The sequence below is a fragment of the Camelus ferus genome, chromosome 12 (assembly GCF_009834535.1).
Source record: "Camelus ferus isolate YT-003-E chromosome 12, BCGSAC_Cfer_1.0, whole genome shotgun sequence".
In the NCBI taxonomy this organism is placed as follows: Eukaryota; Metazoa; Chordata; class Mammalia; order Artiodactyla; family Camelidae; genus Camelus; species Camelus ferus.
In genome coordinates, this window is record NC_045707.1 from 15,979,954 (window position 1) to 15,994,613 (window position 14,660).

Genomic DNA, 14,660 nt, shown 5'->3' on the forward strand with positions numbered 1-14,660 from the left:
ATCTCCATTTATATCCTAAAGGAACTTTCATCTCAGCATATCCAAACATATTCATTAAAGTTATGACTTCTGCACACCACCCCTACCACCCAGTACCAACGCCTCCCTACGCATATACACTCACACAAAAAGCACAAATGACACCCAGCATGCCCCATGCTCCTCCTCTAGCTTTCCCCTTCTGGGTGAATGGAACTCATATCCATAAGCTCAACAAGTTAGAGACTTAAAAGTTGTCACAGCATCTCTTTCATTCTCCATCTCTTATCTGTCACCAAGTTCTATCTGATTTGTTTCTTCATGAGCCAGTTTTGGTAAGTTTAATTTTCCTTGGAAATTACCTATTTTGTATAAGTTTTCAAAATTTTTGTTAATGATATTCACTGTATTCTTTTTATTTTTAAAGCCTTTGCTTTGTCTATTTTTTTTTTTTTTACTTTTATCTTTTCTCTTTTTCCTCTTGTTCACTCTTCCCAGAAGTGTGTCTTTTGAAAGAACAAGCTTTTGATTTTCTTAATCTTTTTTTTCGTGTCTTTATTTTCTGATTTATCCTTTTTGGCTCCTAAATATACTTCCTTCCTTGCGCTCTTTTTATTTACTGTTTTGTACTTTTTCTAAATTTTCATTTTCTGAGTTGTATGCTAGGTTTTCTGTCTTCTTTACTAACATAAGTATTTCTCAGTTTGACTGTGGTCAGAGAACATGTCTGTTCAAAATCAAGTTACAATTAGACATCTTAATTCTCCTCCCAAACAACACAAGGACTTTTAAGATCAAATGCTTTAATGTTGACTCCCATCCCTCCCATTGTACATGTTGGTACCACCTTGTCTCCATACCCCTCAATTATCAGTTATTATTATTATGATGTAGTTAATAGTGGTTAATATGTTTCTTTGTTCACTGTTCCTTTGTGCATCTCACTCCTTCCTCTCAGTTCAATTTTCTTCTTCCTAAAGTTCATTCTTCAGTATTTACGTATTTTAGTGAGGGTTTCTTAGTGGTAAAACTTTTCTCAATTTGTATTTATCACTTTCTTTGCCCACCTTTGTTCTTGAATTTATTCATGTCTTTCCCAGAAATGGATTGGTTGTAGCACTGTGTAATCTATATTATATAGGTTCTATAGCAGAAGAAGAGATTACCCCTTGACGTATTTACCCAATATACCTCTAGATTTTGAAGAAGGCATTTAGTTTTTTTTTAATGGCATTGGAATGCAGATTTTAAGCTTGATAAATTATATTAATTCTTGATATAGAATTAAATGAAATGTAAGTCATTTTAACACTTTTAGTAGAAGTTTCTTACTTGTTACTTCTAGGGGGATTCAGCCTCTTCCAAACTCTTTCTATTACTTTGTTAGATTTTATTCCCTCCAGTTGTGAGGCACTTCATTTTAAGGGTGGCTCCTTGAGTGTAGTATATAAAAGTAACACTCCACTAATCTCTTTAGAAAGAAAAAATTAATACTGTCTGCAGCATTGTATTACTAGATCAATTACCTGCACATGCTTATCTAAAAATCTTGTGAATGATTTTGTATAGAAAATTGATCTGGAGTTATCTTGGGTTACATTCTATGTATATTTTAGATTTCTTTTCTCACATGTTACATAAATCTTTAAAATAGGAATTAAGAAAAAAATTAAAAATGTAACAAGGAGAATGGGGAGATATGGTAGAGAACACAAGGTTGAAGAAAATACTTAGTAGAAATTGAATAAGTACAGTTTGGGTTAATAATTAGCATAGTTTAATTCACTAACATCACAGGGGTTAGATTCTAAAGTCACTGTATGACAGAAATCTGATGTGTCAAAATTACCCTTGAAAATCACTTAAACCTACCAAAATTAGAGCATTGGATTGTTGTTTCTTTAGTTTAAACAGAACAACTTTATCTGATATTTAAGGGCCATGCTGTATGAAAAATCCGTATCTTCATAAAGGTTAAAACCATAGTTTGGTCCTCAAGATGCTCTCACTGTGGGGCATGGGAGAAATGAGGGTATGGCAGGGTCATATCCCCTCATTCAGAGCCATATGCTCTTCGAAAGGAATGACCCATAGAACATCTTTCAGTGACTGGAAGCTACTAGAGCCTGGATATAAAGCTTCCCACATGCCTCAATCAGCAGCTTTGCAGAGAGAAGAGGCCAGAAATGAACTCTCTTTTGGCATGGCCCAAAGAACTGAATTTTCAAACCACATAACACTCTAGCTTCTCTGTAAATTAGTCGCTTTGGGCCAGTCTTGGAGTTGGAGGAAAATGGAAGTTTTTGTGGAGGGAGGCAACTTCCTGGGGCTGATCCTATGGTCTAATCTTTAAGATACTTTGGATAACGAGTGACTGATAATTCCAAACAGCTTGAATAGAAAGGATTTTATTCTAATGATACAGGGGCTTCGGACAGAACTTAAAGTCAGCACATATTTACTAAGTGCTTTCTGTGTTCCAAGTAGTGTTGAGACACCAGGAGGCAGCCAGTGTTGGACAAGACTGCCTGGGACCCCCTGGCTTGCTCCCTCAGTCCACCAGGGGTTTCTTCAACTAGGACCAGCACAGAGAAGGCTTCCGTGACCAGTTCTATCCCAGACAGTCTCCACTCCCATGATCTGAATTTCATTTTTAAAAAGCTCTCTGACTCTGCCATAGATTGTGATTTTTTTCATGTGTCTTATTCCCCTACTGGACTCTTAAGGTCTTTAAAATCAGGAACATTCTTTTTTATTATCATTTTTAATTCTTCATGTCCCCAGTTTCTAGCATTAGTACCTGGCATATAGTAGATGTTCTAGAAATGTTTGTGGAACTAAACAGAAGGAACGTTTAAAATTTAGAAATACCTCCTTTAGTAAACGTCTGTGAGGACGAAAGCATCAGGTAATGAAAGCAGAACATCACTCTGCAGGTTGGAGAGTGATTGGTCTGGCAACGTGTCTGCACCTCCAGTAATTCTAATTTAGATCTACTAAATCTGAAGGGCTGTGCACAGTATATTGATTCTCATTAGAGATTTAGCCCTTATCTCTATTTAATTTTTATATTTAAATGAAGTTAATGAATCTGTTTAAATAGTTAAATAGTACCACAAGGTTTGTAACATCAACAACAAAACTAAGCAAAATTCTTTCCTGGAGACAGCTTCCTTCAACTGTTTTCATTTTTTCTTCTGGCATTTCATTCTGTATTTCTGTGTAACATTTTATCACTGTTTCTTGACTTTCAAAAAAAAAGTGAGGCATTGTTTATTCATTTCCTACTATAAAAGATTTAAATTTTTCTCTCTTACACATTCTTGACTCAGCCACCTGGCCACCACATGCTCCCTGTGTCCCCCACCCCTTCCTTCACATCTCCCATCTCATACTCATTGTGGACTCTGTGTTCAATATATTACTTTTTTTGTGTTAAGTCAGCATTCAGTGTTTGCATTATCATGATCATGTAAATATTATTCACAACTAAGTTACTCGGTTAACCAGGATTACATTTCCTTTCTTTTTTCCTCAGTTAATCCATCCATTTTTAAATCATTATTATTATTTTATTTTGTAGAGACAGCTCTTGATACAATGTCCCTTCCTGCAGCTGTCTGAGCTGATTGGTTTTTTGTCCTGCTACAGGCCCTCATTATTATTCTAGAGGCGTTTTGGGAAGGAGTAGGGATGGATAGACGTGTTCCTTCTGCCATTTTTATCAAATTCTTTATCCTAACATTTTATTTAAGAATTGTTCAAAACTTGTACAAAGATAATTCTGTCACTCTAAAAGATCTCAGGACATCAGTACATCCTTTGCTGGCTATTCACCAGCAAGGTAGTCAAACGGTCTCTGCAACAACCCAATTAAAATGTTGAAACTGGGAGGCCTCCCTCCTCTGGGTGGGTCCAAGAAAGAGCCCTGCCCCAGCTGTTGTGCAACTCTATGCTATTTTAAATTGCCATGAAAGTTCAGCGGTGGCACCTTCTCTTGGACCCACATCCTTTACTTTAGAATTACTGCAGCTTCTGTTTTTGATGTCACTGTGTAGACATTCCATTCTGTCTTCTGTATTTGAGATTATCTGTGACCTTTGTGTATTTGTTTTTCTTCCCTCATCCTTTGACTTTGTTTTACTGTCTTTTACTTAATTTAATTGTGTTTGTCTTCTGCTTCAGAATAGGATCTCACCTTTTATGTATTCCTTCCTGGCCTAGGTTTCTACATTATTTTTCCCCTAGACCCTTACCTGCTGCCCTGTTAAGGATGAGACAGGTCAGTTTATGAATATGGTTATTTGCTGACATTTTCTGGCTTGCTCTGGTAAGTTCTGGTGACCTAAAGGTTTTCCCCAAATTTGGATTCCTTTTGTGGTTGGCTGCTTATTTTGCTGGAGGGTGTTTGCTCACCAGTGTTCCGGGATGTGTACCTACACTGCACTTGCTAGTTGTTCCCCACCCCTTTCATTACAACTCTTCTGAGTTCAGTCGTGCCTTTGAGATTGTGCAAATTTGTATATAACCGAGTTAAAATGAAACAAAAGAAAACCTTGTGTTTTATCCCCTCTCTCTACCCGCTCTGATAACTTCTCTCAAGGATATAGCCTGTGATCCTGTTTTTCATAATGACCTCATGTAATTGTATGAAAATTGTGGAGAGGCACAAAATTTTGCATAAAATTTGTATGGCTTAGAGATACACAGATAAGCAGGCTTTTCAGATTAATAGTTAACTATATCCTTTAAATTGTTATCTCTTCATTTTTGTCCTTGTTTTTCCCAGCCACCTGCTATCACTGATGGAAGTGAGGAGACAGACAAGATCTTAACTATTTATTTTAACCAAAATTTTGGGGGCCTGCAATGTAAGACCCAGAGCTAATTACTGCAGGAGGTACAAGATGAATTAAGACCAACCTTTTGACCAACCTCAAGTTCATTTATTCTGTGCTAGATGAATAATAAGACTGGTTATACAAATGAGAGTCATAGAAGAGTAAAATAAGTACCTGTAAGAGAGCTCTAAACTGTGGAAATACTGTGGAAATCAGAGGGACATGAATTTAAAACTAGCTGTTGAAATCATGAATAGCATTGTGGGATGCTATAGAACGTTTCCAACTATGTAAATACAAAGTAGGCAGTGTGCCTCTTTACATGTGGGGGATGGAGGACGGGATCTATTGTATTTTCTCTATCCCAGTTTGATTTAAAAGTTCCCTTTTCCAAGTGAGGATCATAGCATGATGGGAAGAACGTGGAATTTTTTATTCCGGTCCCAGTTCTGCCCTTTAATTTGCTAGGTTTGGATAGTAGTATAGCCACTATGAGCAATCATATCAGTCCACTGTCTTCCTGTTGGGGCTTCTCTTTCCTCCTGAATTGTCCCAGAAACCCCTGCGATTTAGGTAATGCAGACGAAGAGATGGTCTGTGCAGCTTCCACACCCCAAAGGGAAAGCCCCGTTGTCTGCTGCTGCCTCTCAGTGCCTCATGAGGTGCTGCTGAAGACCGGTCCTTACCTCGTAACCAGTAATGCTGACCCACTGCTAAACCTGGGTCCTGAGTCAGCCACTTTGAGGAAGGAGCCCACTGTGCTCGGCTCAGCCAAGGTACCCCACGTGGATTCTCAGGGCAGAGCTCTGGGTATTGTGCTCTTTTAGGCCATGCACAGCCATTTTCCTGATGCCCAGTGGCCCAGGAAGCTCTGAGTCAGGATGTGTGCAGAAGCCTGCTGTTTCACAGACCCCAAGCCCCCAGTTCCTCTCCCTCCCAGAATCCAGCCTTAGGATTCACCCTAGGCAAGTGGCCCTCTTCCGAACTGCCAGTACAAACACTCATTCTTTCCTCCCTTCCCCTGGCAGTGAGGCAGGTTAATCACCCGTCCTTCCCAGGAAGGGTCTCCTCAGTGAGCTCCCAGGGAAGGGTGAGTCAAGATACCCTCACCCACCATTCTTGCAGGAGTGGAGGTGGGAGTAGAGGCTCTATTTATAATGATTCAAGGTGATTAGGGACACACTCTAACTATAGAAAAACAAATGTAGTCTGTGATAGGTGTCCTGCTTCCTTAATGGTATCCATCAGATAGTGTTATTGTGAAGATAAACTGAAATGGTGTTATGAAAGTTTAAAGAGCCATAGAAATGTGTTATCATTGTTACTCTGTCATTTCCTATTTAAGTCCCTTCAAAGGCCACTCCTTTGGTTTAGGACAAGTGACCTGACCCTGGTTTTCTTCTCCAGCCTGATTTTGTCTCACCCCACCTCTTTCACCATGCTTTAGCCCCACCAGTCTTTCTTAGACTTGTCAAGGTTTTTCTCCCTCACTGGACTTACACAAATACCGTGCTTTTGTGTAAAGTTAAAGTAGCTTTTCCTCCTCTCTGCCTAGCTGAAGCCTACATCAGTGTCTCCTTTTAACAGACTCTCCGTGAAACTCTAGCACAAATGAAACTCCTCATTATGTGGGCTCAGAGAGCCTTGTTTTTTCCTTCTAAGTGCGTATCATGGAGTAAAAGATACGCATGAACTAGTGATCACTTACGTAATTTATTTCTTCTCTGGACACCAGCACTGAGACCAGTGAGCGTGTTTGCTCTGTTCACTCTAAAAAGTTGAAGCACTTTGTTCCTTGGTTCTCAGAGCACATCCTGCTTTACTCTATTACTTTTACAGGCAAACATCTTTTAACTCATTGGCAGAGTTGAAAGATAAGCTGAAGTTGACTTTCTTCCATCTTCCTAAATGGAGATTTTGTATCGTTTTATGCTAAAAATCAGCTTCTATTTCCAGGTTATCATTGTTACTGTGTTCGAACAGTGGGATCATAGAAGATTCTGATGTCTCTTTCTTCCAAAAAACAGTAAATTATGTACATGCTGATCAGTGAGAAAGAAGGCTTTGTGTTATAGAAGAAATCAAGCTTTGTGGTTTTTCTTAAATTTATTGTTAATGAACTTTGTAACATCATCACTATTTAAACATAATGGTGACCCCTAGTGGATATTCTGTGTAACAGATTGAAGGATCAGAAACCCCAGAAAGAAGCTGTCACAGTAATAATCAATGAGTAATCTTTCTCTTTGGATCTCAAGTATGTTTCACACTAGAATTTAGAAGATTTATGAGGTTCACAGCTCTCCTTGCAGCACTTATCTATATTTAGTGTCTTTTAAACTTACATTGATTTTATATACAACTCTTTCAAGTAAACAAAATGGCAAAGAAATGGGAAAGAACTCCAGAGTACCTCATCATTGTCTCATCCCAACTACTTAAGTGATTTTATGTCCCGTCTGATCCTTATAATTGTAATAAATAGTTTTATGTACACAGCTGTGATCATATTATATATATAATATTTTGTGTTCTTTTATTACTTGACATTTTATTTAGACCTTTTCAGGTGTCTACATCGTCAACAGTTTTTCATTTTTCATGCCATTAATATGTATCTCATTATGTTGATACATGTAGTTAATTCTGTCTTTGCTTTTAGCTTCTTACTGTGCTAATGAAACTGTGCACATCTTATTCAAAATATAGAAATCTCTATTTTGGGCCCCAGGTAATTTCTAAGATCTGGTTGGAGTATGAAACCATGGCCAGGGAATTATTCCTCTTTAAGCAACATCTTGCCTGCCCAGCTGACACTGGGCATGCTGTGAAATGGTGCCCTGCTGGGCCCCTACATCCCCAGACCCCTTTCTTCCTCCTCTCTTTCATGAGACCTGGGGTCCGTGTTTCCTGCTTCCTTCTGTGATATATTGTCGCCTTGGCAAGTAAACTAAGGTGGGAATAAGCCTTCCAAAATTCTTTTAATCCAGCCAGGACATAGTTTCCTCCCTCTCACCTCCAAATATGCACTGAATTGCCAGTTGCTTTTGGGGAAAGAAAAAGGAGACCGCTGATTTTAGAAGATTTGAAAATCCTGCTCAGAGTGTCATAATTTATCTAGGAAACTGATTATTATTTTAACTTATTTTGGCAGGAATCTGCTCTCCTTGGTATGACCTTCAAATTAAGAAAGTCAACATCATTTTTATTTTCTTCTTTCTAGTTAATATTACCTTGATGTTCTACAATGAACATATATTATTTTTATATCCCGAAAAAGAGAACTTTTCTAAATTATAGAAACCCAGTAAAGCCTATGGAAAATATAAAAAACATCCAAAACCTCATCACTTAGAGATAATTGCTGTTAACATTTTTTTGTATTTGCTTTCCAGTTTTTTTGGTGCATGTATAAAATATATCTAAATCCTATATGTCAAAAAGTAAAACTCCCTATACATGGAAATACAAATTATAAAATTCATATAAATTAAAGAGTGATTATTCACATTCACAAAGATTAACTACAGGGTATCATTATTAAGCTCCCCTGACTCAGTTCGTAGGAATTCATGTTTACTCTTCTACATCTCTTTTGGATAGCCGCTTTTGAACTTGAAGCAGGTGTATTATACATTTGAACCAAGATTATTCTTGTCAGAAATCCATATTTTTGTGGCATCGTGCTTTGGGCACCCAAGGAATGCTCACTGAACAAACCTGACAGCCTCTTACTGAAACTGCAGATCAACATTTTGGTTTCATTTCTGGCAAGCTATAACAAAATGTCTTTAGACCCAAAGAGACCTGGTCTGTTTGGATGACTAAATTCCTGAGGGAACTGAGATAAATTTTGCAGAGCATCATACTAATGTTGCTTGGTGAATAGCATGTTGTGAGGCTTTTTTTTTTTTTTTCGTACCAGTTCACTAGGTCTCTCGGCTATGTGTTATCTGACTCTCAGTTCTCACCAAATGTCTGTATTTGTATCACATTTTCTTGTGGCTTGACCTGTGATAACCTCTAGGTCATCCTGAGTGGCAGTGTTGCTTCTCTCTAATTCCTCCTCGAACAGATGTGTCACTCCCAGATCCCCTATCACCTCCCTATCATTTTTTGGTAAAAAAAATTTTCTTTAGTCCACATTAGCTTCTTTTTACTAATTAATTACTTTGAAAAATACAAAGTGAAAACATAGATGAGAAGAATCAGAAAAAATGCATACCCCTTTGTTTCCATCCTTTGTGAATGAGAATCTATATTCCTTCTTTCCCTCTTTGGATTATTAGCCGTCTAATTTGAAAGAACCATGTTTCTTAGCAGGGTGGTTTGGTTCATCCTAGCAAATCTGCTTATGTAATTAAAAAAAGGAATTAGTGATAGATAATTCAGGTATATATTCACTATGAACCCCCCCACAAAGTAATACAAAGCTAGTGTTTTAAACTTGGTGCTTTATCTGTTTAAGTCAAACCATTTTCTCTGTGCATGTTTACAGGCAAAGTAGCTCATGTGTGCTAATCTGATTTCCTTCCTGTATATATCATCTGACCATACAAATAAAAATAGCCCCTTTCTATTTTTTGTTCTCTATTCAAAGTTAATTGGAATATGTTTTAAATAATTTCTCTAATGAATGACTGGAAGCTTTATTTGAAGTGGCTTTTTGCAGAATCTTTCACATGAAGGCAGTTGTTTTTATAATAAAAAACAAAGCAAAACTTTTATCTAGCTGCTGACTATAAATCCTGAAACATTTAAATGCTCTTAAACTAAATTATTGATTCTGACTGTCTTCGTCTTAAGAGCCTTGGGAGAATTTTCATAACCTTTTCTGGTTGAGAACCAGTGGAGTTAGGCCAGTGGAGTTTGAATCCTGGCTCTGCCACTCCCTGGCTCTGTGACTTCAAATAAAATAATCCATGTTCCCTTTTCTGTAAAAAGTCGATAGTGCTGGCTTTGTAAGGTGGTTGTGAGGAATAAATAAGATAAAATGTGCAAACTTCTAAATGCACAGGGCCTAGCACAAAGCAAACACTTAAATGGTAGCTTTTATTTTTATAGACCAGGGGCTGGTAAGCTCTTTCTGTAAAAGGCCAGATAGTAAATATTTTAGGCTTTGAGGACCATACAGTTTCTATCACAACTACTCAGCTCTGCCTTCGCAGCATAACAGCAGCCACAGGCAGTATGTGAACAGATGCACATGGCTGTGTCCTGAGGAAACTACTTAACAAAAGCAGACATGGGCTATAGTTTGTTGACCCCTGTTCTAGACTAATAAGACTAATAAATGAAACAAGGTATGAAAATATCAAAATTCAGTACAGCTCTTCTGTGAAGTGGATTATCAAGAGAATTTAGGTAGATTAAAAACTTCAATTTACAACCCCAGACATTACATTGAAAAGTCTCAGTGTTGAAACTTGTTCTGCTCAGATGATACATTTTATAATAAAAACTCAGCTACCAGGACCATCAAAAATAAATATTTCTAGATCCATAAACATGCTTTAATAGAGAGTATCCTGAAATATACTCTCCCTTGCCTTCTTAAAAACAGTATATAAGGAGGAGGGTTTAGCTCAGTGGTGGAGTGCTCACTTAGCATGGGTTCAGTTCCCAGGTCCTCCGTTAAAAACTAACAAACAAATAAATAAACCTAATCCCCCCCCCAACAAAGCAAAACAAAGAAACAGTGTATTTTAAAAATCCTTTTTAAAAAAGAACAGAAACCCTTTTTATTATATCTGGTGATTTTGTGGGTCAGGAATTTGGGCGGGGTTCAGTTGGCCGATTCTTACGCTCCACATGGTGCCAGTGGGGTCACTAGGTGCCTTTCACCTGGCCTGAAAGGTCCAGGGCAGCTTTATCACGTGTCTGGTACTTTGGCAGAGGCACACGAAGGCTGGGCTCAGCTGGAACTGTCAACTAGAGCTCTTATACATGGCTTCTCCAGCATGCTAACCATTTTCTAGAATGGTATGACATTGGTGTTACACGTCTCAATTCCTGTAGTACTGTGATGCCCTCAGCCTTTACTGAGATATGTGGGGCTGTTGCTTGCACTCCCCAGACCGCTGTGCTTTCAGTCTGCTTTTTAATTTTTTGGCTTTCTAAGCCAGTTCTTAGCTGTGGTCTGGAGCAGTGCATTTGCTGGGTAGGTGACATCTTTCTATAGTGGGCACTTAATTTGCTCTGTGTAGGTTACCTTTCTAGGCACAAGTAAGTGCTATTTAAGACACTTAAACTAAGCCTTAAAAAAGAAAAATTCTGCAATTTATAACAACATGGATGAACGTGGAGGACGTGATGCTGAGTGAATTAAGCCAATCACAGAAGAACTAATAACTGTGTGAGTCCCCTTACATAAGGAATCAAAAATGTTCAAACTCATGGAAGCAGAGAGTAAAATGGTGGTTTACTTGGGGAGTAGGGGAAATGGGCGGTTGCTACACAGCAGGTAAAAAAATGAACAAATTCTAGAGATCTGCTGTACAGCGTCATGCCTATAGTTTACAATACTGTGTTGTACACTTAAAAATTTGTTAAGAGTCTATCTCGTACTGATTATTCTTACTACAATTTTAAAAAATGACCTAGGAGCTAACACCATTTGGGAAAAAGCATAGTGAAATATCAGAACTTAAAGAGTTTTTCTTCTGCTTTTATTACCTGCTTATTTCCTCTTCCCCATATTCTTGATAAGACAGTAAATGTTGGGAGGACAGAGTGTGGGGACAGGCCAGGGGCTGGAAAAGGATAGGTTCAGTGGTGACTCTGGTTGGAAGAGGGACTAGCGAGATTTGACTTGAAGCTATGTTTGCATGATAAGCACCCAGTTTTGTTTAAATGATGTGTTTATTTGAAGTAGCTTATGGTGGGGAGGCTAAAGCTCCCCAAGCTATTCTTTGTATCCACTGTGCAGGATTAGGGGGTCATGTACAGCACCCCCCATCCTCCCACCCAGCCAGTTCTTAGAGTCTCTGGAATGGCTTTTTCACTTGCTTATATCTTCTTGCTATTTCTCTCCCATCACCTGTTGGCAGTTACAACTCTGAGATGATATTTTTTTTAGTCTGGGATATTTTTGCATCTTCGTTATGTATGTATTTTAAAGCTCTCTAACCCTTTACTGTAGACGGGGTAATAGTACCTACCTCAAAGTATTGTGGAAATGCTGTAAATTTCTCAGAAAAAGTTAGGTATTATTATCAGATAACCACCTTCCAAACTTCCTTTTTTAGAAACTGATTCAGCAGTACAGAAAGAACACAGAAACCAGACACCTGCTCCATCTGCAGCTCAAACTTCCGCTCCTTCTAAGTACCACCGAACTCGATCTGGGGGAGCCAGGGATGAACGATACCGATCAGGTGAGAGAGAACTGAAAATCACCAGTGAAATAGTTTTTACTGACTCAAGTATGGTCTGTGTATCCTGAGAGCTGCTAAGGTTTGTTTTGGTTTTTTTCCCTTGAAGTGCCAACAAGTCTGTATTAATTCATTCATCAGCCATTTATTGAGTACCTGTTACATGCCAGATATAGTAGGTGCTCTTATTTGCTGGGGGGATATGGCCCCAAATAGTACGTTTCTGCCTTCAAGGGCAGAAGGGGACCCAGGCAAGTACAAAGGCAATGTGAATAAATAAATGCTAAGGCAGGGGGTTAGGGTCTTCATGGCATGGTACTGGGAGAGGTCAGTAGACTCTGTTGGAAGAGGCAGATCCTTTTGTGTTTGCCAGAGCTGTGGATAAGTCTCTTGACTGATGGAGCTGGAACAAAAACTCATAGTGAAACTTCAAATTGGCAAATTCTTAAACTTTATTTCTTCTGACTCAGAAGATACCCAGGAGAAGGGAAAAGGCAGCGTGCTATGGCTGGCAGTGGGAGTCAAACCACGCCCAGCACTGATGAGCAGAACTGGACCGTAGACCCTCAGGAGGACACACGGCACAGTGAGCCTGGCCCATGCCCTTCTATTGTCCAGTGTGCCAAGAGAGTCTCCGCAGCACATTTGTGGCTTTAAGAAGTAGCAGAATTAAGCCAGACAACTAAATGGAATGTTATTTTACTTTCTCCAGATTTTTCTCTCCTTTTCACCAGCCAAGGTTACCTTATCCTTTTCTTGAATTGAAAAACAGGGTCTATATCACACCCTCAGAAACTGCTTTAGAGAAAACGAGGAAAAGGACGTGATGGCAGATATCTTGTGAGCTGATATTATTAGATACATATTTTCACACACTGGAAGGAAGGGATGAGAAGTGTTCAGTCAAAAAAATAGAGGTTGTACGCCACACCAGAATTTCCTCTTGTACCTAACCCGATCTTGAGTGATCAGAGGAGGCTCTCAGAGAATAAACTGTATCACGGCAGACAGGCAGAGATAGGGAAATGGCATCAGATAGTAAAACTGAAAGTAGTTCGTTATGTCTAGCACTCAGAAAGCAAGGGCCCAGAAGGTGGTGAAGATGAGGCTAGAAAGATGGTCAGAGTCCAAATCTTGAGGAATCTTGAGTACCACTGAAGGATTTCAGCAGAGCAGTTAACACAGATTTGTGATTTGTTCTAGCAGCTCGGGCCAGCTGCACAGGGCCTAGCATATATAAGAGCTAAATAGATATTTTGGGGAAAAGGAAGGAATAAAAGTGGTTATTAGTTAGGGAATGGATTAGAGGGAGGCAAGGCTGAATTTGGAAACACATATCGGGAGCTCCAGTTCAGCCAAGACTGTAGCCCGATTTCCCAGAACATAGCGTTGCTCTGTGTTTTGAGGCTGGGGCTCGGGGCCAGCAGCACGTTCTGACCACTCCAGAAGGGTTTTGGCTTTTACAGCTCTCACTCCTCGCCTTCTGGGAGGTTTTTTTTTTTTTCTTTTAAACTTTGGTTTTCCATTTTTTTTGCAGCATATAATGAAAGGATTAGTAAGGAACTCAAAAGAGAATTCTCTATACTTTATGTCCAAGCTGATCACATAGAGAGAAAAAAAAGGCTTTATTAAGCTCATTCAATGGTATAAAAATTTGACTTTCACCTACTAAAACCCAACTATCTCCAGCCCCTATTCTTATATACCAATTCTTTCAGATTTACTCCCAATATCAGAAAGTGTAATCTGTGAATCAGATGCTGGTTAGACTGTGGAGTCTCTTGATTAGGTGCAGGGGTATTGAAGAGGGTTTAATAGTCCAGTTTTGGTTATTTGTCTCACTGGAACTTTTTTTTTAGGGTAGTAGCCAGAAGAAGGCCAAAGAGGAGGTGAAGTAGGGGACAAAAATGATTTAAGAACCTGAAGATATTGAAAGTTATGAGAGTTTTGCAATACTGTCATGAGGGGGGAACGTGAAAGAAGAGGCCTCAAGCGTGAATTTTTTTCTGAAAAATCACATTTTCAGTACATTAGAAAGGGCCCAACTGAATAGCAAAGAAAAGCTTAGCACATGCTGAGAATTCTGGCTTCCATAAATAAGAAGAAAGTAGAGCAAATAAGTTGTAGAAACTGATGGGAGTTGAGCTGCGCCTCTTCACCACCCCATTCATAGGAAGGGTTACATTTACATGTCACTTGCAGAAATAGCGTAAGAATGTAGGGTATGTTTAGGAAAAATTATAAGCATTCAGAATAAAGTGATGGGTACACAGAAAGGACTTAATATTAATTTCAGTGAGTGTAACTGGAAAATCCCCTCACTTGGTGGAGGTTTATTAACACCTGCAGCATTTCAACCAGTCATAGTCAAATCTAAATACACTTGGTGTTTCGTGTTTCAGACTTGGTGTAACGAATTTGTATTTATTCAGAGTTTAGATGATCCAACATGATTCTGTTCTTCTGT

At 38.8% G+C, this 14,660-nt stretch overlaps 1 protein-coding gene across 4 annotated transcripts in view; it reads left to right on the forward strand.

Annotated features, from left to right (window-relative positions):
- The window catches only part of DIP2B (disco interacting protein 2 homolog B), a 194,834-nt gene that overhangs the window by 96,711 nt on the left and 83,463 nt on the right, over positions 1 to 14,660 (forward strand). For all 4 annotated transcript variants that reach the window (XM_032492804.1, XM_032492801.1, XM_032492803.1 and 1 more), the window contains exon 3: positions 12,068 to 12,196. In XM_032492804.1, coding sequence (XP_032348695.1) covers positions 12,068 to 12,196 — 129 coding nt within the window. The remainder of the gene's footprint in view (positions 1 to 12,067; positions 12,197 to 14,660) is intronic.